Genomic DNA, 27,447 nt, shown 5'->3' on the forward strand with positions numbered 1-27,447 from the left:
TTGTTAAGAAGAGATTTTTACTATTTGAAGTGTTTCTGGCACAGCTGTACTTGAGCTTTTTGGCACAGGAGCCAGAAAACTACAAACATATAGTAAAGTCCCTGAACAAAAAAAAATATGTCATGATATTTGTGGAATACATTTGTAGAGAAACGGAAGAAAATCAGTGACAGTTTAGTTCAGTTTTTGCAAGACAGCTTTGATCAAACGACTCTCTTTAATATCTAGTTTCCATTTTGTCCTCAGCATCTTTGCCAGATTGACATCCACACAAATGATCCTTCAAACTTTGCTCTGGAATCAGATGTAGGGACTGTGCTTCACGTGCACCCTCACACACACACATCTACTTCTGTTACCGTGCACTTTATGTTTTGTTAGCTCATTTCAAACCTAACTCTGTTGTTGAGTGGATGTGCCTTTTAAAGAGAGAGAGCTTTCTCTCTCTGTTTCCCTCACTCCCTTTCTCATTTTTCTTCTTTTTTCAAGTGCCAATTTATTTAAACTCCTTTCCCCTTTTCTTCTTTCTCCTTCATTGATTTCCAAACCCCAGTCTTTGTATGCAGCTGGGGCCCAGCTGTGTGTCTGTGACTGTGTGTGTGCGTGCGTGCGTACGTGTGTGTGTGTGTGTGTGTGTGTGCGTGCGTGCGTACGTGTGTGTGTGTGTGTGTGTGTGTGTGTGTGTTTGTGTGGGTTTTTCTGGCACAGTGCTGCCACAGTGAGCATAGCACACTGTACACAAAGGACTCGAGCAACAAAAAAAAGGAAAAAAAGGGGGAAACGGAGAAAAGAGAGAGAATGGGGGGGGGAAGCATTGGAACGTTGAAAGACTGACTCGCCTGTACTGTACAGAGCTGAGGGGCTGGGACCTTTTGGACCGGGCCCTGCTTTAACGGCAGATGTATCGGCGCTCGGGGATGAGGGGTGGGGAGAGCGAGACAGCAATGAAGAGCCCAGGCACCACAGTTTATTACCAGGACTCTTCAAGAGGCTCAGCTCAGGCGTCAGAACCAGCGGGTGGGAGGGACCGAAGGAGAAGAAGAAGAGAGGAGGATGACAGAGGTGGGGAACTGATGGGGCTGGCAGGACTGGAGACGGCGAAAACAGCTCGCCGCCCTGAGAAGACAAGAGGGGTTGAGGGGATTTGTGGGGGTAGAAAGAGACGGAGGAGGGACAGGATGGGTGACAGAACGTGGGATAATCTTAAGTGTTTCCTCATTTGTTCCTCAGCGTTCCCACAGTTCCAAGTGTCACAGATTTCTCCCATCCTTGCTCAGTGTGTTTGATGCCAGAGCTACACAGCAGTAACGGGGAATCCCTTGATTGAGTCCCTCTGGTATTTTTCACATGTTTATCCACTTATTGCTCATTCTGATGTAGCCCATGTCGTACGGTACGTTCCTGCTGCACGGACGCCGCTCTGGTGATCTTCTCCAGGGGGAATTTTTGGAAAATTTTCTCATTGCAGGATAAAGAAATACAGTGGGGTCTCACACAGCCTTGACTTCTTGGGTCAAGATGGTACAGATAAACATCCTTTCATTTGCAATGAAATGTATGTAATGCTCACAGAAACTAACTTTCACATCAGTCTTGATCTCTTCATAGGTGAAGGCTGAATCCAGTGAGTGTAGAAATGATTGAAAATGTCTTATAGCACAATGGTGAACATGTGTTTTCAGGCAGCAGAGTACACTTTTACAGTTTAAACTGCAAGATAACACTTGAAGCCACAGAGATCATGAGGTGTGTGTGTGTGTGTGTGTGTGTGTGTGTGTGTGTGTGTGTGTGTGTGTGTGTGTGTGTGTGTGTGTGTGTGTGTGTGTGTGTGTGTGTGTGTGTGTGTGTCTATGTGTGTTTGTAGGTGGCTGGGTTTGCTCTTTTCACACACTTAACACCAACTACATTTCTTGCAGCTTCCTAATCATGAGACATTTTTATTTTTTACACCAAGGGCTCTTTATCTGATAGATTAGGTGTGCTTACTGTATAGCCTCGTGTTGCAAATTGATCCCCTACCTTCCTGACATATTCCATTTGCAGTGTTATTATGTTCTTTGTCATTGCGTTGGAAATAGTCCTCACCATTAAGTCTATTTGTGGATTCGTCTTTATTGCAGACAGCCTGGGTTCGTGTGTTTGATATGCTGCACATGTTTGACAGAAGAAAGAGGTTAAAACCATCCAGATAGGCAGGCTCTCCGCACACAATTTATAGATATGTGCTGTTTTATCACACCTCAAATTAAATTTGGAAGCCCTGCTTCAGCTGTCATGTATTACAAGGGCCAGATGGGTGGCAGTGAGGGAGAGGAGAGGCAGAGAAGGAGACAGCCTGGCAGGCAGCGAGGCCCACTCAGCTGGAGGAGAGAGTGCCAGTGTTTGCCAGTGTTGGGAGCTGGATGTAGCAGATGAGCACGATGAACGAGAAACAAGTCTGAGATGTGGCAGCGACGGTCAAGAGAGGGGCTGCATTTATTTAGCTCTGCCTTGATTATCTCCGTGGAAAGTAAAACATCACACCTGCCAGGAAGCAGCGTTTGTGGATTCATTAGTTTGTGGAGCCAAATGACTTAGGGCTGGACCTTTTTGTCCTTTTGGTTTGATATAAACCAAATGTTTCGGCTCAAACACAAAAGATTTGGTCTCGGTACAAAGCAAACTGAACCACGGATCGGTTTGTTTTAATCATTTTTTGGTTTGTTCGGACTTTCAGGTGTGTAAAGACCATGTAGCACTATTTTCTACGTCTTTTTTTACTTGCTTTTATCTCATTCCTGTCTTTTTTAAATAACTTTTTGCAACTTTCTATGACTCGAAGTCTGTTTTCTTTTTTCATTTTAATGTTTTAGAGCCAAACATGAGTCTAAGTTAAACTTCTAGTCTCATCTACATCTGTCCTTCTACTTACCATTAGCACAGCATGCATCGACCACTGCAGCTCCCTGAAATATTGTGTTATTGGTTGAAAGAAAATGATTTTTTTTTTTTTAGCTCTGCATTGTGTGCACTTTTGGAAGAATGAAAAAGAAATACATCCTGAAACTCAAGACCATAGCATGGCACTAGATAGATTAATCATATGGTGCATGATATACGTGGTTCATTATACAGTATTTCTATATACTGTAGTATATGGAATAATACAGAACATGTTGTGGAAAATCCTGCAAAAAGAATGGTGTACAGATGAAATAATCAGACTAAATCTGCAACTCAGGCTTGTTTTTGTCTGTGAATAATATTTTCATTCAACCAATTAATTATTTAGGCAATAAAATGTCAGTATCAATCTACCACAAGCTCCCAGAGCCCAGAGTGACAACTTGAAACTGCCAGATTTGTCCAATTAGAAATACAAAGACAAAATTATTCTGTTTACAAACTGAGAAAAGCCGCAAATCACAGTAAGCCGTCATTGTTCCAGATGGTAATATCTGTTTTTGGCGAATCGAACTAAAATATTGCAGTAAGTCATTTTTATTTAGTTATCTTTGCCGTTGCCCCCAATCATCTAATGCAACCAGGGGAATTAAAGAGCTAGCCACTGTGGCAAGAACAGTTTACCAAAATCTCAGTGAAGGCTGTGGTAGGTAGAAATCTGGAAAAGGCAGAAAATACAAGAAAAGCACTCAGAGAGCGCAGTACTCTGCCAAGGCTGCTCAGTCAATGTATCATTTCCGACAGATGAAACGGTCAATAAAAAATGACCTTGCATTGAGCACAGGCGTGTGTTGTGCATGTGTATGTTATGTTAATCAATTGTTCCTTGTTACATTTCCAATGGATAAGTTCTGATGAGTCCACAGCGATGGATTTGTAGTAGCATCACAATCATGAAATCGTCAGCAGGCAGTGTTCACTTGTTGTCACAGTTACAGTGAGGCTGTGCCGCTATCTTGCAGTAATAGGGAAATCTTTAATAAATCCGTGGATCCAGACTTTAAGCCACATCACTGCCAAAATCTAATCAGGTGGTCCTTGTGTCATTTCTGAGCTTCCCTGAAAATTTCATCCAAATCCGTCTGTCCATTTTTGAGTAATGTTAAAAAAAACCCTCAGAAGTCATAGAATTTGGTCAGTGTTATACTTTGTGCGTCTGTGAGAACACGAGTGTCTGCTACGGTCTGAGTGACATACATTTTTTTCATTTCCCCAAATCGGCGAGACACCCACATGCAGCCTAAAATGATTCTACGAGGACAGTAGCCTGTGGCCTCAGCAGTGAAATGCATGTGTAAAATACGTAGATGCCCATTTACTGCGCGTTTATCAAACATGTTGTCCAAGCAGACTACAGAGTGGTATAAAACAGTGACTATGCATCCCCTTCACCAATGCTGACGTGATTTATTGCATTTACAGTCTCTTTTCTGTCCATCTTCCTTTTTGGGGTTCCTTTACAGTGCAGGAAGTGACTGCCAGTGCTGGAATAACAACTTTTCCTGCAGGATTTTGCCCAATTGAATCAGGCTTTCCATCATCTTATGGGACGTGTGTGAACGTCTGCATTCGTAGAACAACAAACAGAAACACCCACTTTCTGGAAACACCTGTGAGTGGCCTTAGTCTCGAGTCACAAGTTTAATAATCTAAACAATGAAAAATAATCCATGAGGAGATGCAGAAGTTTTGTTTCGTCTCAGACCATTTGAATTACACTATGCTGAAGGGCTATTATGGAATCTCTGCCAAAAAAAACTGCCTGCACAGCCTCTCACGGTATATTTTATTATATCACTGTGCCATACTCAACATAATATGTATTCTGTCCATCTAGTCTGTCCCGCCAACATAACCTGCCCAGTCCACCACCGTGGTTGTTACTTCTATCTGCTCAGGTGAGAAAAAAGCACAACTCTGACTAACAACAAGAGGCACAGAAGAGGTCACACTGGAAAAAATGCTCCTCTCAAAACAAGAAAAAAAACTTATGTCAAGGAGCTTTTACCTTGAAATAAGTGAAAAAATCTGCCAATAGAACAAGTGAAAAATGGCTTGGGAAGATTTCTTGAAATAAGATATGATATTTAGAATCTTGAGATCTCAAAATTAGCTGGGAAACATTTTAAGCTCTATTTTACTTATCTTTGTCAAGCTTAGGTGTCTTTAAATAAGCCAGATATGCTTTTTAAAAAAAGCAGTTTTTCACTCAAAAATAGATTTTTGCTTTCATGTAACCTCCTAATTTGAGATGTATTAACCCTCCTGTTGTCCTCATTTACAAGCACCAAAAAATATTGTTTCCTTGTCTGAAGAAAATCCAAAAAATTAGCAAAAAAAACCTTCAAATTTCTGAACATTTGCAAAATCTTCAGGAAGAAAACTCCAATAATCCCATAAAAGTTTTATTTTGAAAAAAATCACCCAAATATCGAAAGAAAATTCTTGTAAATATTTTCAAAAAATGAGTAAAAATCTTCCAAAAAATCCTAAAAATATCTAAAGTGATTACATATATATCAGTAAAGCTTCAGACATTTTCTTTAAGAACATTCACAAAAAAAATCAACCAGCGAAATTAGCTGGGTTTTGGTTGATTTTTTTGTGAATGTTCTTAAGAAACATTTTTAACATTTCTTTTTTTTTCCACCAAAAATGTTGAAAAAAATTTCCCAAAAATGTTGAAAATGTGAACATCAGAAGTTTCACTGTGAAAATCTATTTTTTTCCCACATTTTCAAACTTTAAAACGGGTTAATTTGACCCTCAGGATGACACGAGGGTTAAACATATTTTGAGTTTTCTTGTAAAATTCAACTCAAAACAAGATAATGTCAAGATTGTTTGACTTAACAAGATGCATTGTCTTAAAACAAGTCCCTCCATCTTGCTGAAATGTCTCTTGTTAAGTGAATTTATCTTAAATCAAGTGGGATGAGGCATTTTGACTACAAATAAGACAAACAGACTTGGTAAGATTTTGAGTTTTTGCAGTGCATGCCAGCCAACTCCTCCTCTCTCCTTCTGCCTCCCTCTGTCTCCTTGTACCTGTGATCACCTGGTACCACCTTCACAGCCTGGTCCACACACAGATAATGTACATACACATAGTTACTAGTTAGTAGGGAGTAAGCACATTCCATCATGGACACAATGTTTGATTTTTTGGCTCAAATATAATAGTCAAGACTTTACGTGTTAAAAACATCTCTATCAATCCTCTTTCTCTCTTTCTTATTGTCTTACGACAATAACCATAAGAGGAAAAATTAAAAAGATTGCATTCAACATTAAAAAAGTAACTTTGTGCAAAAAATTCAATGTAAAATGCATCTTTAAAGAGCATTTCCTATTTCAGCGACAGAAGTATTGCACAAATATTGACCAAACTGTCAAAAATGAGCACTGTTTAAGGAGGTCATCCCTCACATTGTGATTTCATTGGCAGCCCAGACTCTTCCTCGTCCAACCCACAGAAAACCTACCCAGGAATTAGTCTGATTCTTAGACCCTGTGAGCATTTACAGCCCCATCTTCATTCCAAATCTGGACCAGATACAGCACCTAACCGTTGTTCTAGACTTGCACCGTTTAAAGCCTATGGGTTACCTTATTATGCACAATGCAAGAACACAAAAGTACAGAAAGGCACGTTAAATAACATTCAATTTAGAAAAAAAAAAAAAAATCTTCTTGTTTTTTTGTTTGAAGCCAAAGCAGCTGGTGTGACGTGTTACTGTCATTTGCTAAAAATTGCCACAAAAATTAACATTTGTTTATTCTGTGAGACAAGTAATCTATACATATCCTCAGAAAGTATCTCTGCAGCATCACAGGTCAACATTGTCATGATGAAAGTGAAAACAGTTTTTGCAAAGTAATGTCATTGTTGCAGTGGCTTATGACTTTAAAAGTTCATCCTTTTCAGGACTGATTACTATGAAACAACTCCAACTATTACCTCAGACGGAGTTCAGATGCTTGCTAGCATTATACAATATGAGATCGTGCAAATAAATCTTTAGCTCAGGTATGATAAAGAACAGGATCCATACACCGGAAGTATTTTGTGCTAGAGAGGAAACAGTGCAGTATGCACTGGTCCACTCCGTCATTTATCACCACACAGCAATCTAGTAGATAGTCTTATCTCATCTTTTTAAAAAGAATTTCTCATGGGACATAACAGGTTAAGTATTGCAAAATGACAAAACTATAGAGACACTAATATTTTCAAAAAGTCCTGAACAGGCAAGGAGTGCAAAAAAGCATTCAGCAGTTGCACCGAATCAATTATTTTTTTTCCTTTTCAGCTCTGTGATGCTTTAAGGAAACAGCGTACTTATACTTACACAGTGCATGTGTCCAGCATTGCAGGAGGGATGGAAGGGAAATAAGTCATAAGGCAGCCTGGCAGCAAATCAGAGGGAGGTGACATCATCTAAATGATACAAGTAATAGGTAGGTGTGAATGTGTCCAGGCCTCATACTGGGATGGGGCCCTGTCAGACGCACTTTACTTCCTTCACTTCATTCATTGTCACATCTATTTCGATTCACTTCTCAAACTTTTCTCTCTATCATCTGTTTCCTTTCTTCTCTGCCTCTTTTTTGCTCGAGTGTCTCCTTCTCTTATGTCGTCTTCCTCTGTCTTTATCATCCCTTTGATCCCTCTTTATCTCTGTTTCCGTGTATCTCGACTTTCTTCTGCCTTGCACCGTTTTTCCATTTTTATCCGTTACTTCTTTTCCTCTCTTTCCATCCATCCTTCCATCCGTCCATCCGTCCGTCCTCTGCTCCTCCCAGCCACCCCACCCCACCCCACCCCAGCCGTCCTGTACGGTCGCCATCATGCCCCCCTCCTCCCTGAGCGCCTCCACTGTCCCACTGACACCACACGCTGCTCACATCCCCCAAAAACCACTTCAAACAGCCAGCGCCATCAAAGACCACAGTCAGTCAGCCAGGCAGTCAGCCAGCCAGCCAGTAAGGCAGCCAGTCAGCCAGCCTTCTGCTTTGACTTAAAATTACTGTCGTCCCAGTCGCAAAGGCTGCTTTCCTCTTCTGATACACATCAAAGATCCTCTTAAACTCCCCAAGTTTGCTTTTCAAACGTTTTTCTTGTTGAGTCTTTTTTATATACATTATTTCACTGGTTGAGGTTTTACACTCTCTCTCTCTTTCTCTTTTCTCTCTCTCTCTTCTAACCATCACTTTTTTTTATTTTTTTTTTACTTCAACATGGGCCAGGTCAGTAATGACATGCACACACTTTCTCGTGCGGTTCTGCTGCCTTTGCATTTTTTCTTCCGTGACTTTAATTAGTTTCTTTTTCAAGGCGTTGGTTTTTTTTAGGCTTTAACGTGCACACCCTCAACGCGTACATCAAGCTAAGTGATATGTGAATGTGTGTAAATTAATATGCAGCATGATTCATACGTCCCACTAATGAGAGCTGCATAACCACAAGAAGGCCAGTTTAACGGTGTGTGTGTGTGTGTTTTTGCCTGCTTTTATTAATGTGTGCATGCTCAAAGGACAGAAAAAGTGACAAAGGGAAGCAGAGAAGACAGACGGACGGAGTGTAGATTGGGCGTGCAGGCATGTGAGGAACAACTGAGAGGAAGACAAAGAAAATAAAAGCACAGTGACACATTGGAAAGGCATGTTTTCTATGTTTCAAAGACTTCGAGGTCACATGTGGTCACTAGAAATGTTTCGGTGTATCATCATCTTTCACTTAAGGGGGATGTAATGTCAACATGGGCCAGAGGATGGCGCCACATCTGTACGTTACACAGACAGGAATTCCAGGTTTCTGCGTCTAATCAAACAAAATGTATTGTTATAAAGCAAAGCGTTTGGTCATTTTATGAAAGTTATGCTTGAAGAAGCAGGGTTATGAATATTGTCAGCTGTAGGAGCAGTTTAATATGTTTGCGTGCCTTCATGTGTGGTGAATACCTTCGTGTGGTCCGCTCTGATCTTTTATATCTCGATGTGGGTTCCTCAGAATTATTCTATCTTCTGTTTTGAATCTGCTTCAAGCGGGCAGATTAAGGCATTTTTGTGTTTAATACGGTTAGCTGTCCTTTTCAGGATCACTGCACCACTAAATACACCTCTAACGGATCCTATATGTGGATGTTTGAAGTAGAGTCAGTGGGACACCAGTCACATTTGTTTCACTCTCAAAACAAATCTCCTGTAGTAAGTAACAGAGAGTTTCAGCTCGAACTGAACCAACCAAATCCCACATTGCATTACTGTTAAGCTCAAAGAGAAGTTTTATTTAGCGTATACCCCTATTAAAAAGCTTCAGAACCTTTGTACCCTGTCAGAGAATGTTTTAATATTCAAAAGGAGCCACTATTGTGTGGTTTCTTGCGCCAACGTACAAAATAAAGAGCCACATCAGAAGGCTGGAACGGTCCCTGAGCATTTTCATGTATAAGAAAAAAGAGGGAAAACAAATTTGGAGGGGGGAGACAGGGGTATTTATAGAGTGGTGTGAGAGTCTTTGCAATGACAGGAGCCTAATGAAGTGGAGTTTGGGTTTTGATTCACAATGTGGTGAGTGCGTGGGTCCCTCTGTGACCGTTACTGCATTCCAGCACAGATCCCTCGGTACACGGAAACCAGTGCGGGCCACAGGAGGAGGCTGAGGGCCAACTCGAAATAACGTGTTTTCTAACCGAGCTAACCTTTCTCACCAGCGCCAGGCGTGCTTGCATGGCTGCAGATGCACGACGGGCGCGATGGCACCGACACCGTGCTCAAATATGGCAGCAAGGCCTCCTTCATATGTGTACACACTCACTCTCGCACAGTATGCATACAGTTGTTCAGTCAATTTGTCACTGCTGGTGAGTCATGGGCACATTAAGTGACTCAAATAGCACAATTCAGCATGACATAGTAGGGAAGTCCAGAATGATGCTGGCAGCGTGTCTTATTTTAACTTTGGTCAGTGGAAATTGCATTTTGTGTGAGAATTTGTGATAGCTGTGTAATGAGGACAATGACATTCCTTTTGTAAGATTTTGTTACAATAAATTCTGAATATGCATCACAACATGCTACATGCTTGCAAGTTCTAACTGCAGAAATCTTAACTCCTCTCTGCAGTGTGAGTGTTGCAAGCCGTCTATGAAGTTCAGAAGGGACACTAATGCACAAAACCACACGAGCTTGCTTTGAAGGTCAGTGTCGGTGTCATTCAGGGAAGCATTTGTTTGAAAAACGTCACTGTGGTGGTCGACAGGACAGGTAAACACGGTGGCAAACATGCAGGCAGCAGCATACAGGAAACCCCTGAAGGAAGGAGACAGGCAACCACAAAGGCTTTCTGCACACCTCTTCACTCACACCTTGCCTCATTTTTGCAAAGAGAAAAACTGATTGCTACATTTTTTTTTTTTTTGGCAAACAAATTGATGATTCTGTTTGATAAGCAGCTAACAGTCACAGAGCAGGGAGCCTTTCATGTTGTTTTTAGCACTGACTTTGTGTCTCACTACATGTCTGAGACAAAGCATGTGTGAAATATGTCTGTCTGTGAGGAGATGAGGGTAGATTTACTGAATGATAAGCTAACTGTCCTCCCCTCCTGAAAGTCTACCTGTGAGAAAATCTTCATTTTGAAATTCCTCTTGAGTCAGCTGTCAGCTCTGCGCTCAACATCAGTTAACATCATTATAGGCTACAAAAATATATCATGGATGTCTGGAGTTGACTCACCACAATCTAAGAATACATAGCTGGGGTGGGGATCGGCGTGAGGGGATGTTTTCTCCGTCTTCACGCTGCCTTTTGTATTGTACCTCCACGTGAGTCACAGTTTCACCGGCACGTATACGCACCTCTGTGGGGCCACGAGCTGTTCAGCCACCTTCCCTGTCCTCTGTTTGTTCTCACTTCCGCCCTTTGATTCTGTCTCTGAGCAAACACAGACACTGTAGGGGAGAAGATGCTGTCTGTGTGTGTGATGCTGTGTCGCGGCCTCCTTGGTTGCAGTACCGAAATGTTTTAAATTCCATTCAGTTCACACGCTTAGAAATCCCACCTTTTAAGACATGAAAATTCATTAGGCCACTTCACATGTGCTGTAAGTTATTTAGAGTGTGCTATAGCTAGGCGAAGATGTGCATGAGTAAAGTGAGTGGGAGGAGGTTTGACATATCAGAAGTAAAAAACAAATTTAGTATCGAAGAAGAAAGAAGGAGAGAGAAAACGACGGTAGCAGACAAGCTGTTATCTCTTCACTTTCATCATGAGGTAGAATATCTTCTACTGCAACACACAGACTGTACAGTAAGTTACAGCTTTGTTAACTCTTTGTCTGGTGGGTTTGCTGTACATTACCAGAACTCGTTTGCTATTAGTTGACTCTGTTAGCCTTTTGAAGTCACATCACAGCAGGTTTCCACTGAGCATATGTGGTTCACTGTCGAGTGCGCTGATGTGACACGCAGATAGAGAATGACAGATCAGTAATGCTGATATCAATCGATTTTCAAATGCCTCGGCCCTTTCAGAACGGCCATGGAAGCTGTTCGAGTCGCCGTCTTCCAGGGGGCTGCACTTTGATTCGCCCAGCATCCTCTGAAATCGCACTGAGAGCTCCTATGTGAATAATGAAACTAACACCAGCGCAGTCACACTAAAAGCGTAACTCGTTGACAAATCAACTTTGCGAGTATCAGTGAAAGGCTCGGTGGCTTTGTAGCTAATAAAATGCCAAAAGGGATTCTGCTTTTGTGTCACAAGGGCCCTAATTGAGGCGAATCATTAAAAGCCACACTGAACAAAGGCGAAATAGTTTCAATATGGTGTCTTTGTTGTTAAAGATCACTGCGTAATGTGCAGAATTGTTGCTGCGACCGTCTCTTTGCAGGGACTTAATCAATATGAGGAAATTAGCCTGGTGTTTATTTCTCGCGCTGATTGTTTTGCGCGCCTCTGTGTCTTTTTAAAGTGCAGATGTCGCCCCTCGGCTGCACATTCTGTGGTGGTGGTTTAAACGCTCTGACAGGGTGGTGTCTCCTAATGAGCGGGACATCTGAAGGCACAGAGCCGTGACTTTGCTGCTGTGGCACCACACGGGTTCCCACTTTTCTATCTCTGGCTGCAGTTCAGATATTCTTGGAGCTTTGAGCACACACACACAAACGCACATGCAGAAACACACACACGCTTATTGTCATGTATTTCTTTGCTGTGTTTGATCAGATTGTAGTCCTCTGCTCCAGCTAGCTGGTCTTGCTCCCCGTTTTTGTGTTTTTTTGTTTTTTTTTTTTTTTGCCCACAAGTCATGTTTGTTTGTTTTTCTGCATTTCTCTATACCCTAGTTTGTGGGTGTGTATGCAAGTGTGTGTTGAGGGAATTTCCCTCTGTAACGTGTTTTTCACAGTTCGACATCAGTCAGAGGATTCGTGTCAGGGACAGTTTGACAATGTTGCTTTCTGCACATTTCTCTCCTTTTCTTCTCGAATTCCTCACTCCTTACTTATCTCTCACTGGCGCATTGCTTTTCTTTCTCCCTTGCTCTTAGCGTAGTTTATGCTCTTTGCAGAATTCTTTATGCAACGGTGTCTGTTTACCTTTGTCTCACTATTGTCACCCCGTTTCTTTATACACCACAATGCTGTGTACAAAACACACTGCAAGAATGCAAAATCACATACTGCACCACACATCGCATTTCAGCATCTCTTCCTCCACGCTGATATGACCTTTACAGTCCCCATCAGTGTCACACTTTCAGTCTCATTTAGTCTCGCCAAAAGCTATTTGCAACTTTGTGCGTGTGTGTGTGCGTGTGTGTGTGTGTGGCCAAGTGCCAACCAGTTAAGAAACAACTGCAGTCAGTTGAAGTCAAACTTTCATATCAGTGTGTTGATGGTTATTTTCACCATCATTAGGCAAAAATGTTTTCATTTCCTTTTCACTTACCACAGAAATGCAGTTAAAGTGCAGCAAAACATCACATTACCACCATTCCTGTTGGTTAACATGTAATTTGCTGCATTTAATTCTCAATTTGCTGTCAGCATTCATGATATGATCTGTAAAGAATTTGGAAAAAAATAGGAATTAAAAGTTGGATTTAAAAATGAGGCGACCCCACTAGGAGGTAGATTCAGCACCAATTTTACTGATTAATAAATACACTCCTGTATTACTTGTGTAAAATCCTGTGTTATGAACTTTACAAATGTGGCATCATTTTGGTTTCCTTGTTGCAGATCATGTCTGGGGGATTTTCACTCTGTATTTGGTGCCAGAACACGTTGATAAAACATGACTTGCACACAGGCGTCAGTGTGCATTTTCACTCCCAGTGTTGTTGAAGCAGGTGAAATCAAACAGCAGGCCAAGGTGCCAAAATCAGAAGAAACTATCACCCTGAGAGACAGAGAGTGTGAGCTGCTGTTAAGATGAAGGAGATCAGGTGGGAGGCGTTTGTTCTTGGTTGCGGTCCTCCCCTGACTCATTTTACGAATGTCACACGGCAGGTATGAATAGGAGAGTTGCCACAGTGACAACTTTTTAAATGGCATGTTTGATTTCTGCGATATATTTAAAGGGAGCTAATCGTTGTCGACGCGAGTGCACTCTGCAGATGAATATGGATCTACCACGTCTCTGAACAGCTCTCATAGGTACTGTAAAATAACACTGAACATGTCTTCCTGCTCTTGCTTTTTGTTCAGCATGTGGGCGTCCATGACCCTTATGTGGTAATTTATTGAGTTCAAAATAGCAAGTGTTGCGTTTCTTCTGACACCTGTGAAACCAGCACACTTTTGCCGGCATGAAAGCATTATTTGAAATTATTACCTTAAACAAATGATCAAATACGTTTAAAATACTATTTAAGATGTATTTTCTTGATAATACCAAAGTGTTTTCTGTTGCAAAAATACGATGGAGCAGTACGTTTTTAATGATGGCTCAGTGTTTGCAAGTAGAATAATTCTTTGCCTGTTTCTGACAGTTTTACCACCTACATGTTGTACTGCATGAAATGCATCAGATGTTGCTGTAATGTAGCACACTGTGCTCCACATGCTTGTGTCGTATCATACTGGTTTGCTTTTTGTCAAATGGACTATATTTTTCTGGGGAGCTGAAACGTTTCAAAAGTGATTTTTAAAAGGAATAGTGTACAAAATATAGTTGCAGCCTGAAAGAAATGTATTAATAGATTCACATTTCAGGAGTAAACTTGGATCTTTCAAGCATCATTTTGAGTGAATTGCTATTTATATTTTAAAACATATGATATATGTAGAATTACTTTTGTCTTTGTATATGACAAAACTACAATTCAACTTTTTCACAGACATCTACACAAATTTATATTAAATTCAGACACAAATAACCTTTTACACTCTTAACAAGAGTGTGAGAAAGTGTTTTAATACGGGTGTTGCTCAAAGTATATTTCTGACAGCTCATGTTTTAAACTAATAGTTGCTTGAAAAGTTATTTTTGATTATTTTCAGTAGTCTGTTGATTGTTTTAATGTCATCTGAGGAAGATAAATCTACTAAATGTCACTGACAGTATTATATCACCGTTGCTCTGGCTTTGGTGTAACAATCTTGAATTGTTAAAAAAAAAATAAATAAATAAAAAAAATCAACAGAACTGGTGACATTGTGTGGTAAATTGGGCCTGGCCTTGTTTGTTGCCATTTAAAACCAAAAGAAACAAACAAGGTAATTTCAAGGTAATTATTGCGTGCTTACCATTTAGCCACATAATTACTGAGCCAATACCAGATCACATGTGTTCATCGTAAAATAAAGTGCAGCTTAGCGTGTTGCTGTACAGTAGATGCCCTCTGGTTTATAAACAGTGCAGAATTAGACCAGCACTGAACCCGTCGTCTGTGCGCCGCTGCCAGCTTGTGTAGAAAGAAATGCTGATACATATATACAGACAAACATATATATCTGAATTTTATTTAGTTTATTTTTTTGTGTCATTTCTTTTTGATTGTATTTGTGTGAAGTTTGTCTTTCCTTCTCTGTCTGTCTGTAGGAAACTGACTTGACCATGTAAATAATCGGTTTTTAGGGTTCACATCAGATTTTAGTTGGATTGCACGTCCTCACAAAACAAGAGCAGTTCCGTGTATTTGCAGGCTAAACCTCTGCACTTCTGACTGGTGTCCCGAGCTAAAATGCAGGCTTGTTTCTGGCAGACACACCATCAGTCTTTCACATATTCCATCACTGTCAGGCAGACACATTATAATATTGCTGCCGTGTTTGATCTGAACACACTGTTGTTGTCAAACTATCAGAAACAGTCCCCAGAAGACTGAGTGATCGACATTGTCAAGCATGATGCAGCACACTTCGGTTAGTCCTCTCCGGCTATGAGTCACACACTTCCCACTCACACTACAGTGCATGCACAACAGCGCTGTGCTGTTTTCTACTCTGCTGCGCTGTTTTGTGTTCGCCGTCTTTCCACAAACTCTCCTAAAACTTTGCATGGTTTCTTCGGGCTTAACCTCATCTTTACATTCATATGCAGGAAATCCCAAAAGTCCTCTGCTGTCCCGCTCCTAAAAAATAAAGAAAGAAATAAAAAGGCCTATCTGAAGGATGCAGTCGCTATCCAGATAAATAAATCAACAGGCCAGATAATGAAAGCCATTCCAGCTCGGTGGGCTTTAATGACAGCACATGTAGACTCAGTGTCACTCACTGTCATGAGAGAGAAAATTAGAGCCAATTTGATGCTAATCCGGACCAGATTTCCCTCTTTTTTCATCGCAGCGGTATGTCCTATCATCCTAGGAATCTCCTGCAGGGACGATAGCTCAACCTCAACTGCATCACATAGCTTCATAGCTGCCCGCTGCAGTAAAGCACATTTGATGACCAATTTCATCCCCCATATGAGCAATTCATTCCTGCCCCAAGTTTGTAGAGCAGCACGTAATGGGTGACTAGCCTCGGGTGAATCACAATTTTGCATGAGTGCACTTTAAACAGGGGTGCAGTGGAGCTGGGGCAGGACACACGACTTGCTGATACAAACAGATACACATGTAGGTGTTAGTTTTTACGATTAGCTATACATATCAATCAGGAGGATGTGTGTAAACTGTGACTGTAAACTGTGACTAGCGAGTGTTTTAGGTGTTTGTGATTGTGGACTGCCCCCTCAGCTGCACCGAGCCCCCATTTGCACTTTCGGTAACAATGTGACTGTGTGTGTTATCTATCTGCTTGTGTCTCCTCAAGACGTGAAGATGAGGAGATAGATTTTCTATTAAATCTCATGCTGTGTACAGTCACTGACTTTTTGTTGCTGTGAGCCATAAGTGGAGGCGCAGATGAGTCGAAAACAAAGTCCTCATCAATTATCGTGTCCGCCAGCCTGTCAGGGTGTAGCTGGAACAGCTCAAACAAAAAAAATGAAAATCTTCCAAGGGTGACTGAGTGTTGTTTTGGCATTTTAATGAATAAAATTTGTGTTTCCTTCAATTTAATAAGCTGTAAAACTTTATTCTCCCACTGACCTGATGAAAAGAGGAACATTCTCAAGGCTAGAAGGAAAGTATTTAAAACTAATAACTTTATTAAGACACTGTAATAATCAGAAACCTTATTTTCACAACAACCTAGTAGAAAAGAAGATATGTCCCTCAGTATGTTGGCACGGTCCATGTTCCCCCCCTCGACAATGGTTTGGCTTTCTCTGATGACATATTTCAAAGGGTCTATTTGTGTTCTTAAATGGTCATTACTTGGTTTCTGATTAGATATTGCCAATCAGCGAGGGGAAAACAGAGCGTCCTCAGAAAAAGCCTTGGAAATCAGAGCCTACAGCTGAAATCCCAGGCATGTGTTTGTGATTGTCATTTATTGTCTTTGCCATGGGAAAAAGTAATGCGCCTTTCCAGCGTTGTTGCAGTCTGGGCACAGAGGGTACATTTTGAAGTTACAATATGTTATGTGCCTTTTCTCCGTACTGCTGCACTGCAATCCTAGTCATAATGTGTGATATGCCGTACATGTGCAGTCACACAAATCGTGTTCTTTAACAGCAAGTTAAACAGTTTAAGTTGGAAATGACAAAAAAGAAAAGAAACTTAAAATGTAAAAATAAAAAACCTTCTATTTGACGAACAGTGAAATGTAAATTACAGTGATTAATCCAGACATTAAAGCAAGCTGTATTTTACTTTTTAATCACCGCTTTAACTTAACTAAATGCATATTTATTTTGTTCCTATTTTACAAAAACAGGTCATGTTTTTTCTTTTCAATCATTTTCAAAATGAAAGCCACACTTTACTCTCAGCACTGTCAGTAAAACCAGCCTTCTTGGAAATTGTTCAGAAATTTGTTTCGTTCGTATTGATCATTATTTGAACATCAAACCCCATAAAACCATATGAAATATTCCGTCATGAAAAACACAGATGAGAAACAGTTTCACCGTGAAGAACATAGTATTCCTCCCACCTACAGAGCAACAACACTGAAAAAGAAATGTATGAAAACTAAAATAATAATACAGTTTATTTAAACTTCTTTTTATTTTATAGATTTTATAAAACATTTTAGCGTTTAATTTCTGGCTGTGTTTTTTTCCTTGTTTGGTTTCAGTTTGTCGTGTATTTAACATTTTATTGCCTGCCGTTGTCTCTGGTTTGCATTGGTTCTAATCTATAGCTCATGCCAGTGAATGCTATATAAACTGATAAGTAACACATGTCAGTGCATTTTGAGTCATGCTAAAAAATTCTGTTTATTTATTTGGACAATAAAAAGTAGTAAATGACATCTCTGTTTAAACATGGAGCAAAGATGCACATTCATAAATTTTAATTTAAGCTGAAATTACAACATAACACTTCAAAATCACACATCTTTAATCTGCATTTTGTACCTTGAATACATTTTAAAGTGACTATTCAGCGTGAGCCAGTAGTTGCCAGTCTTAACATTTGTTTTTTTTCTGTTGTCACAGTGGATGCTGAGCAAGTGAGTTCACTGGGATCTGAGGGGGAGGATGAGGTGGGTTTGTGGAGCCTGGAGCCCCAGGACTGCCAGGAGAGCCTGGACAAGACGAGCCTGACGCCCAGCGAGGGGACGGAGGAGCCCGGCAGCCCTGCTCACCCCACACGGCCGCACAGCCTCAGCCCCGGCAGCAGGAACTGCTGGGGCCAGGTGGAGTCGGAGGCCAAAGCTGCTGAGGACGCTGTCTACACATCCACTGACAGGGAGGGAGACCAGGAACCACTGAGGATGTACTGTAAGTTGTAAACTAAAGTATAGCTCTGCCTTGTTAGAAAAACTGTAAACCTTTAGCTATTTTAAATTCAACCCTTATTTTCTGGACTATAAAACATCCCTGAATTTGTTTCCAAAAATAAAAAAATAAAACAAAGCGTGGCTAAGACTGCAGCAAAGCAATATGTAGGTAAAATGTGATATATGCATATATATAAAGGAGACAGCTGTGTATGACACTACTGTATGCGTAAACAAGTTTGTGGTGTTTTTCTGATGCAAGACACCGCCAGCCTCATGATGCCTCTCAGGGCCCTCTAGATACACCTTCATATCGGCTCCTTGTGAAACCATGCCTTCCCTACAAGCTGTTCCTTTTTCTCGCTCTTCTCTTTGAAAAGGCAGCCTTCTGAAAGCATGACAAAAGAACTCATCCCACACAATGTCACAATATTTCCATGCATCAAAGAGGTGACGTTACGGTACTGAAATCAGCACTGCGCGACGTGAGGCTTTCCCTTTTATTTAGGAGAGATCAAAGGCTCACGCGGCTTGCCTACTAACAATCACTTAGCTCCCTCGCCTCGTGTGATTTGGCCTTGCCTGATGAAGGCAAAGCTGAGTTTTTACAACACTCAACCACACAGGCTCTTCCCTTCACCACATAAAAAAACAGCTCAAAATATGCCAACATCTGCAAACATTTGAAAAATCTTCCTCAAAGTAGCTGTAAGCAGAGCTGATTGGCTTAAGTTGTGATAGGAGGCGCCCTCTCTTCTTCATGTACGTTTGTGGCTTTCTCTCTCTCTCTTCGTCTGCCTGTCACTGCAGTCAAGGGCACAAACGAGACAGAATTCTTACATCTAGTTTCATATCTAGCCCGCCAGTTCCCTGAATTCATTGTTTTATCTGTCAGCGTTAACATAAACAATTTAGTCCCATTAGATTCAGTCGCACGCAAAGGCAGAGAGTGAACACTTTCTCAAGAATTTGACTGAACAAATAGTTGATGAAAAAATGACAGCAGCCAAGAATCAGTGACAATGATGCACAGACTGACAAAAACACTGGTCGTCACTGGAAATGCTTAATTCAAAAGGCTTTAGGATGCCTCAAAGGTTGTAAAAGTGACAAAGAAATAGATCTTTCAGTCTGCATTTTCACTGCGTGCTGCTCCTTTGTGCACTGTGTTATATTTTTATTGGATAAATTGTCTCTAAACAGCTTTTATTTTTCCATTTTAATCACACCTGTTGACTCAATGACACTTAATCTGTTAAATAAATGAAAAACTAATCCTGCAGCGGTGCTACTGTTTTTGTGCAAACCTGAGTGTGTGCATGTACCAGTAGTGTGCGTATGTTTTTGACACATTTTTCACTTGCAGATGTCTCATTTTCTGTTTCTCTGCCCCCCAGGTAAGAACTCAGGCTCCCAGAATGCCTTAGAGGACCTAGCCCACTATGAATTCCTGGCCCAGTTGAGGAAGGCCTCTACCTCAGCCAGTCTCCTGGACCACCTGAACCACAACGGCACGGCGGCCGTTTACCACCCGAGCAGTCGGCAGGATGAGCTGCCTCCTGCCATGTGGTCACCAGGAGCTCAGCACTGCTCTCCTGAAGGAACAGGTAGACTGATGTGTGACAGCTGCCGCGACACTAAACAGAGAAATCAACAAAAGTGATAATCGTGGCTGAATTTTTGCTCTTGAGCCAGGGAGCGTGTTGTTAGTTTTAGTGAAGTGTTCATCCGCAGGCTGACGGTAAGCAGCGGTGGTAATTTACTTATCAGATTCGATATGCTAATGACATTCTGAGAAAATGAGAAATGGAAACAGTGGCTTTTTACACATCAGCTTGTTGACTGTTGGTGGTCGGACGAAGAGCCCACATTAGGGCATGGTGTAAATTCATGTTTGATTGTTGTTCAGCGTTTTCTACTAAATATATCAAGATTTTATTATATGTAATTAGTTTTTTGGCCTACAAATTGCAATACAAATATATATTTTAACTCAAATAAAAACAATATAATTATGTTAACAGAAACAAAATCACTAATTGATGTCAGTCCTACAACATATTTCTCTTGTGTGCAATGATACAAAGTGAATTAAGATCAGTTGTAGTGAATTTCTGCAGATTTTCAGTTATTCAGGTGATCTTTCTAGTATAATACACAACCTGTGTGATACATGAATTCATATACAGGGTGGGCCATAAGTTTCCATACATAGGAAAAATAAACACTTTATGTTGGACAACCGTTTTTATTGATGTAATGTGCTCTATATGATTACCATTGCGTCGAAAACACATATTAATACGTGTTTTCCACAGTTGATGAACTTGCATTAGCACAGTTGAAGTTCTGCTTGTAATGACGTTGGTGATTCGTTCCTTGAGATGATTTATGTCTCGTATCTTCACCTGATACACCATGGCCTTCAAGTGCCCTCAAAGATATCTTCAAACCCATCTTCCAGGGTATCTAAAATATAAAAAAATATACATTATACATTTCCCTATGTATGGAAACTTGTGGCCCACCCTGTAGAATAGTTTACCACAGCTATATTTAACAGGAATGTTAGTCTGAATGCAGGTGCCTTTCTGTCTGTACTGCAGTTCTTTAATATGCTGACAAATGATCCAGGTTCTGCTCAGTGCATCCTGGGATACTTTCACAACCATGACAAGTATATTATGGGTTAGAAAAAGTATAGATTTAATGGATATGTAAAAGTGTAACTCGTCTGTTGAAGCATCGCCTCTCTTTGGCCTCCAGATGCAGGCAGGAGCCAGCAGGCCTGTCCATTTTGCCACAGGGTTTATCAGCGAGGAGCTTCTTTGAGGGACCACATCAGATACTGTCAGGAGAGGGAGGGGGGCCACATGGTCTGTCCGCTCTGTGGATACACTGCCACCCTTAGGTCGCAGATGGAGCGGCACCTGGCACTTCACAACCAAGTGCAGGACAAGGTGACATATCCAACGAAAATAAACTGAATTTAAAATCTCTGTCGCATCTTCCGAGAGGTGTTTGAAAACGTAATTGCATGATATTCTATTTTGGGCTACAAGGTGATTTATGTACGCCGTTTTGTGTTGATGAAAGAGACAACCATACTTCTTCACACCCTGAAATTGCTCCCTAAATGTGTTGCAGTAGAAAACTGATGACAGTGTTCTGCCTTCCTAGAGTGCCATCTCTTTGGACCAAGGCATGGAGACCAGGAAGTTCAAATGTCTGCAGTGTGGGAAAGCGTTCAAGTACAAACACCACCTCAAAGAGCATCTGCGCATCCACAGCGGTGAGACAAAATAACATCAAAACAGCTGTGCTCACCCATCAATTTGCTATTGTTTCACTGTATCGCCAACCCTTACTTATCGTGTAAATTACATGGTCTGAAATTATACCCAAATCGATGTGTTGACAGGAAACAAGTTAAAATAATTCATCGCAGAACAAGCAAATTATGAAAAATGTGAAAAGATCACACCCACCAGAAGGTATTTTGAACTTACTTACATCTTTTTCCCACAAATGTCCTCTGTATGTCTTGTCCTTTAGGTGAGAAACCTTATGAGTGCTCCAACTGCAAGAAACGTTTCTCTCATTCTGGCTCCTACAGCTCCCATTTAAGTAGCAAAAAGTGCCTGAATGGTGGAGGGCTTGGAGGGGGAAACGCAGCAGGAGCCAGTGGGGCTTTTAATGGACATAGCCAAAGCTCGTACCACCACTCATTTCCAACGTCTCCCTCTGCTGGTGGGGGTAGAACCAGTAATGACAAGGGCTCTTTGTTGGTTTCACAAAACCAAGACAATACTAGGCTTCTGGGTCGAGTACCAGCGGATCCTCACCAGCTTTCACTGCAGGAAATCAACCAAAACACGAGTTTCAGCGGTACATCGGACCTGGCGAGGCTTTGGGACCCCTCAGCAGAGCTCTCTCTGAGGGCCAGCATCCTGAAAGGGACTACTCTGTTGCCTTATATCCACTCTGGGAACAAATTTGAGCAGATGCTGCAGGAGATGCTCCACATGGACGTGAAGAAAGATGAGGAGAAGGACAGAGAAGGAGGAGAGGTCGAGGAAAGGAGGATTCACAATGGAGGAGGGCCCGAGAGGAAGGTGTCTCCAGATAGGAGAAGAGAAGCAGTGAGATCAGGTGAAGCAGAGAGAGGAAATCTTGGGGTAACATGTCGCTGGTGCTCGCAGCTTTTCCCCAATGTAGCTGTTCTCCTGCAGCACGAGCGCTACCTCTGTAAGGTCAACAGAGAAGCAGTGGAAGTGCCAGAGGGTTTTCGTAGGAAAGACCACTCCTCACCGCCTTTATTCTTCCCCAGACCTGCTCTTCAGTTGGAGAACAGCAAACCTAGCGAAGTAACCAACGGCCTCTCTGGAAACAAGTCACCGTTACAGAAGCCCAGCTGGCACTCTGTACCGCAACAGCTTCTGGTTGCGGTACACTCTCCACCTCAGCCCCGCCATGATGCCCTGTCTTCACGAGTGTTCTGGTCCGGCCAGGAGAAAGGCAGCCCAAGTCAGATGATTCACCATTCCCCCAAGCTGTCATCACCTCGAGGCAGAAGGAGAGTTCCCTCCTCAGGGTTCAGTCCCCCCGCCTGCCTCGACCTCACCAGCTGTCCTCCTGAGCTCTCCTCGCCCCAGAAAGAAACCAGCAGTCCCTGGTCTGCACAGAACGAACCTCTGGACCTCTCCCTGCCCAAGCAGCTCTCAGACCAAGAGGGGAGGAACAAAACGATCAATGGCATGTCACCCAGGAGAGAGAGGAGGGAGCTCGGGTCCCAACAGCTCAGAAGACCAAGTCCAACTTCACACCTTCCCCTGCACCAGCACTCAGTCTTCAGTGGGGCTGGAGCTCCTGTGTTTCCAGGCTCCTTATACAATGGGTTTCCTATCTTCAGCCAGTCTGGAGTTGGGCTTTCAGGGCATGAAGGCATCTCACCGATTCCGTTCAGCCAGACAGCTAACAGTCCTGGGTTTCTCTCTCCTATGGCTTACATGATGGAGGCCGATGCAGAGGCAGCATTGAAAAAGATCTACCAGGACAGACAAGGTCTGATGGTGAGTAAGGCTAAGTTATTGTAGATTACAAAGCAAGGAGTTGCTGTAAAAATGCATAGAACTTAAATGTAAACAACGAATATAGCTCTAGCTGTCAGGTTTTCCCTGCAGGGTGAGGCATTAAGCCGTGGTGCTCTGGACTACCTCTCTCTAATCGACGAAGGGTTTGAGGGAGAAGGAGGGCCGGGAAGGAAGAGACTGAAGAAGACAGACGAGGGGCTTTATGCTTGTGACATCTGTGAAAAAACCTTCCAGAAGAGCAGCTCTCTGCTCCGACACAAGTACGAACACACAGGTCTGTAACTCTCACAGAGTCTGCATGTAGTTACGTGACATTTCCTACAATTTATAGATAGCTACAGTACAATTCTTTAAAATAGTTGAAATAGTTTGACATTTTGGGAAATATTCATATTAAATTTCTTGCTGACAGATAAATGAGGAGACAGCTCTCATGTCTGTTCGCTAAATGTGAAGCTACAGCTGACAGATGGTTGGCTAAGTGTAACTCAAGGACAGAAGTAGAGAAACAGCTGACATGACTGTGTCCAAAAGTAACAAAATCCAACTGCTAACACCTCTAAAGCTCAATAATTAACATGTTGTATCTTGTTGGTTTAATCTGTATAAAGGTTAAAGCCTAAAATAACACAGTGTGGTTTTGTGTGGGCTTATGTGTCAGACTGTTCCTTGTCGAGTAAACATGGGAAAGACATAGTCCAGCACATTGTTTTTCTTGACAAATGAGATATAATGTGTTAATGTGAGCTTTAGAGGTGCTGGTTGGCAGATTTTATTACCTTTGGACAGAGCCAGGCTCGATCTTTCCACATTTTCAGTCTTTGCGTGCTGGCAGAAGCTTTATATTACTTTCTAAGTGTATTTCCCAAAATGCCAAACAACTCCTTTGAGAATGTTTATGTCAAAGAAAAACTTACCTTTTTAAGGGCTTTAGTAAGTCTTAAATGTCCCTTTGATGTATATATAAAAAAAGCTCATACGTGGTCTTTTTATAGAATAATAGAGACCACTTTTCTGTATTCATTACAGGCAAGCGTCCTCATGAGTGCAAGATCTGCAACAAGGCCTTCAAGCACAAGCATCATCTGATTGAACACAGCCGGCTACACTCTGGAGAGAAACCCTACCAATGTGACAAGTGCGGAAAACGCTTCTCGCACTCAGGCTCTTACTCCCAGCACATGAACCACCGCTACGCCTACTGCAGCAAAGACCAAGATCCAGACCAAGACCACGAGGAGATGCCCCTCACCCCAGGCGTAGGCAACAACCTGGCGGGCCGTCTTGCCGAAGACACCCCTCTGTCCATGGATGACACCCAAACTCCCCACTCCTTCCTCAGCGATTCCAGTCTGGATGGAGGTCCGGATGCCCTCAAAGAGGAGGAGGAAGACGAGGCGAGAGTGATTGACGGCCACATGGATGAGGCACATGTAGGTTTGTCAGAGGCAGCAGAGGAGCTTGGAGGAAGTCCAATCCAAAAATCACCTGCAGGAGAGAACGGAATGCAACATGAGAGAAACAGTTATGACGTCAGAAACCATATTGGCAATAATGAGAGCCACATCTGGGACCGAGACACTGAGGGCCAGAATGGAGACTTGGACAAATGTGAATTGAGCCTGGATATAACAGAGTTACCCAGAATAAAAACTTAAGATGACTTAAAGAAGCCATTACAATGCATATATTGAACGCATTACAACTTTTGATCCTTATTTTCTCATATATAACAGCTCAGCTGAGTTTTTTGTTTTGTTTTGTTTTGTTTACTCATTTTAAAACAAGAAACAATGCACAGAACTGCCAAAGGATTCATAGCCTTAAAGTGGATGAAGCCATGCAAACAAAATATATGTGACAATACAAATTACAGTATTTTTATCATGTACAATAGACTTGATTTACCAACAGTGTTTTTTGTTTGTTTGTTTGTTTGTTTTGTTGTTTTCCAAGACAGCTAAAACATGTGGGTTGACTGGTCTGAGTTCATGTCACATTTCCAGATGTGATATTGCAGATATCTCTGTTTTACATGCTTGCTGCTGTTTCCTGTTGCACAATACAAACACAGAGGGGGGTTTTTTGTATTTTCATGTCCAGGATTCAATAGAATTTTCCTTTTTGCTTTATTTTGATTGATCACATTTTACATCAGTAAGTGGGCAGAGAAACTAGGCCCTGAAGGAAATGTTTGCAGGATGGAAACACATCTCATCTTAATTAAATGTGCCATCAAGGCCAGAGGTTAAAGGTCGTATTACCAGATTCACCACATACCTACTTAGTATATTTATTCCTCTTAACGTTTCTATTTAAATTCTTATGGTGTTATTCGATACAAATCTCATAAGAATTACCAAAACCTGTCAGATGTTTTCGGCTAAAATGCACATGCAACTATCACTTTGTCCCAAAGCCAGTGAGCGCTTGAGTATGTAGAGTAGAAGTTATCGTTGCAGGACTTTTGTCATTTATGCTGTGAAATCACAAGGTACAACCAACTTGTCTCTTCAGGTCAACTATGGTGCTCAGTGGCTTTAATTAACTACCGATCTGTTTGATGTTTAGAGTGAGCAGTGAAATGAGGAAGAACTGGAAGGTGGTTGTTTATTTATTGTTTAAACAAAAAGCAGTGGACTGCACCTTTTTAACGCCATGCCTTGCTGGGGGACGGACATTTCTGCATTTTCTGTACGGGATGTTAAAAGTGGGCAACAGATGAAGTCAGTCTTTGGGGGTTTTTCCCTTGAGGGAGCAAATACAATTTGCAATGTCTCGCTGTTTGTATATTAATCACTCGGAGCTGCATGATCTCATTTAATGCTAAAACGTCTGCTATTTCTCGTACTAATTTACATGTGCTGCAGTCTATTTTCACACCCCAGGAATAATAATGTGTCACACATTTGGGCTTGTCTGTTGAGGTGTGGCAAGACGGTCAAGACTCAGGACACATACATCGGTTTTAGCTTCCTCTTTCTGACTGCAGTGTAGTCAACGTGAAAAGTGCCTCAGATGTACTGTGAGTAATCTGAAAAAAACAAAGCCTTGGTACAATGAGATAAGATGGTGATGCATGAGGTGTGACTAAGCTTGCAGCATTCATGCATGCGCGCCAAAGACAATTCTCGGTCATACCATGTTTGTGTGTACGTATGTGCGTGTGAGCGTGTGTGTGTGTGTGTGTGTGTGTGTGTGCTTGTCACCAAAGATATGCCAACTGCCACACTTCACTTGTATTGTTCCTCACCTGTTATTTTTGGGGTCAAAGAATATGCAAAACAAAAAAACCCAATCATTCAGTATCTGCACACTTTTTTTTTTACATTAGCGGCAGTTTTGTATTTCCTCCTCACACCAATGCAACTTTTGTATCAACTTTTTATATATTTCTTTGCATGTTTGTGGATATTTGTAATAAAAATGTACATATTTTGTCACCGGAATCTTGTATTTCATTTATTTTTCTAATTAAACATTTTGTTTAATCTTGTTCTACGAAATAACTTTGTGGTGCACTGTTTGTGAGACTGAAAATGAATGAACTACGGTTAATCCAATATGTTGGACATAGATTTATGTATAAAAAAAAATCAGGCTAATAGCTTTTTATGCAGCTTTTAAATTCAATTTCAATTCAGTTCAGTTCTATCTTATTTATATAGCGCCAATTGCAGGTCAAATTGTCTCAAGACGCTTTACAGAACCCATATGCCTGAACCCCCAGAGCAGCCCTAAGGCGACAGTGGCAAGAAAAACATCCTTTTAAAAGGAAAGAAACCTTTAGCAGAACCCGGCTCTTTATGTGGGTGGACCCATCTGCCTGTGACTGGTGGGTTGAAAAGTCAAATGTTTGGACACATCTTCTCATTCAATGTTTTTTATTTAATTATTTTGTACATTGTAGATTAATACTGAAGACAACAAACCTATGAAAGAATGCACACGGAAACAAAAAAGTGTTAATCTTCAGTATTAATCTACAATGCAGAAAATAATACAAATAAAGAAAAAACATTGAATGAGAAGGTGTGTCCAGACTTGGAATTATTGCGTTATTTCAAGTCGGAAAGGGCCTGAAATGGTGCCTTTGAATTTTCATTGTGAGCACAGACATATTC

The 27,447-nt window shown here is 41.4% G+C and overlaps 1 protein-coding gene across 2 annotated transcripts in view; it reads left to right on the forward strand.

Annotated features, from left to right (window-relative positions):
* The window catches only part of LOC111576945 (zinc finger E-box-binding homeobox 2-like), a 30,315-nt gene extending 3,543 nt beyond the window's left edge, over positions 1 to 26,772 (forward strand). Inside the window, exons 2-9 of one of the 2 annotated variants that reach the window (XM_035954101.2) lie at positions 7,313 to 7,404; positions 17,947 to 18,231; positions 19,628 to 19,837; positions 20,997 to 21,190; positions 21,411 to 21,522; positions 21,786 to 23,302; positions 23,414 to 23,597; positions 24,353 to 26,772. In XM_035954101.2, coding sequence (XP_035809994.2) covers positions 7,389 to 7,404; positions 17,947 to 18,231; positions 19,628 to 19,837; positions 20,997 to 21,190; positions 21,411 to 21,522; positions 21,786 to 23,302; positions 23,414 to 23,597; positions 24,353 to 24,981 — 3,147 coding nt within the window. In that variant the 5' untranslated portion in view covers positions 7,313 to 7,388 and the 3' untranslated portion in view covers positions 24,982 to 26,772. The remainder of the gene's footprint in view (positions 1 to 7,312; positions 7,405 to 17,946; positions 18,232 to 19,627; positions 19,838 to 20,996; positions 21,191 to 21,410; positions 21,523 to 21,785; positions 23,303 to 23,413; positions 23,598 to 24,352) is intronic. The other variant, XM_035954100.2, reaches the window with a different exon arrangement.
* The last annotated feature ends 675 nt before the right edge of the window (positions 26,773 to 27,447 follow it).

The sequence above is a fragment of the Amphiprion ocellaris genome, chromosome 5 (assembly GCF_022539595.1).
Source record: "Amphiprion ocellaris isolate individual 3 ecotype Okinawa chromosome 5, ASM2253959v1, whole genome shotgun sequence".
In the NCBI taxonomy this organism is placed as follows: domain Eukaryota; kingdom Metazoa; phylum Chordata; class Actinopteri; family Pomacentridae; genus Amphiprion; species Amphiprion ocellaris.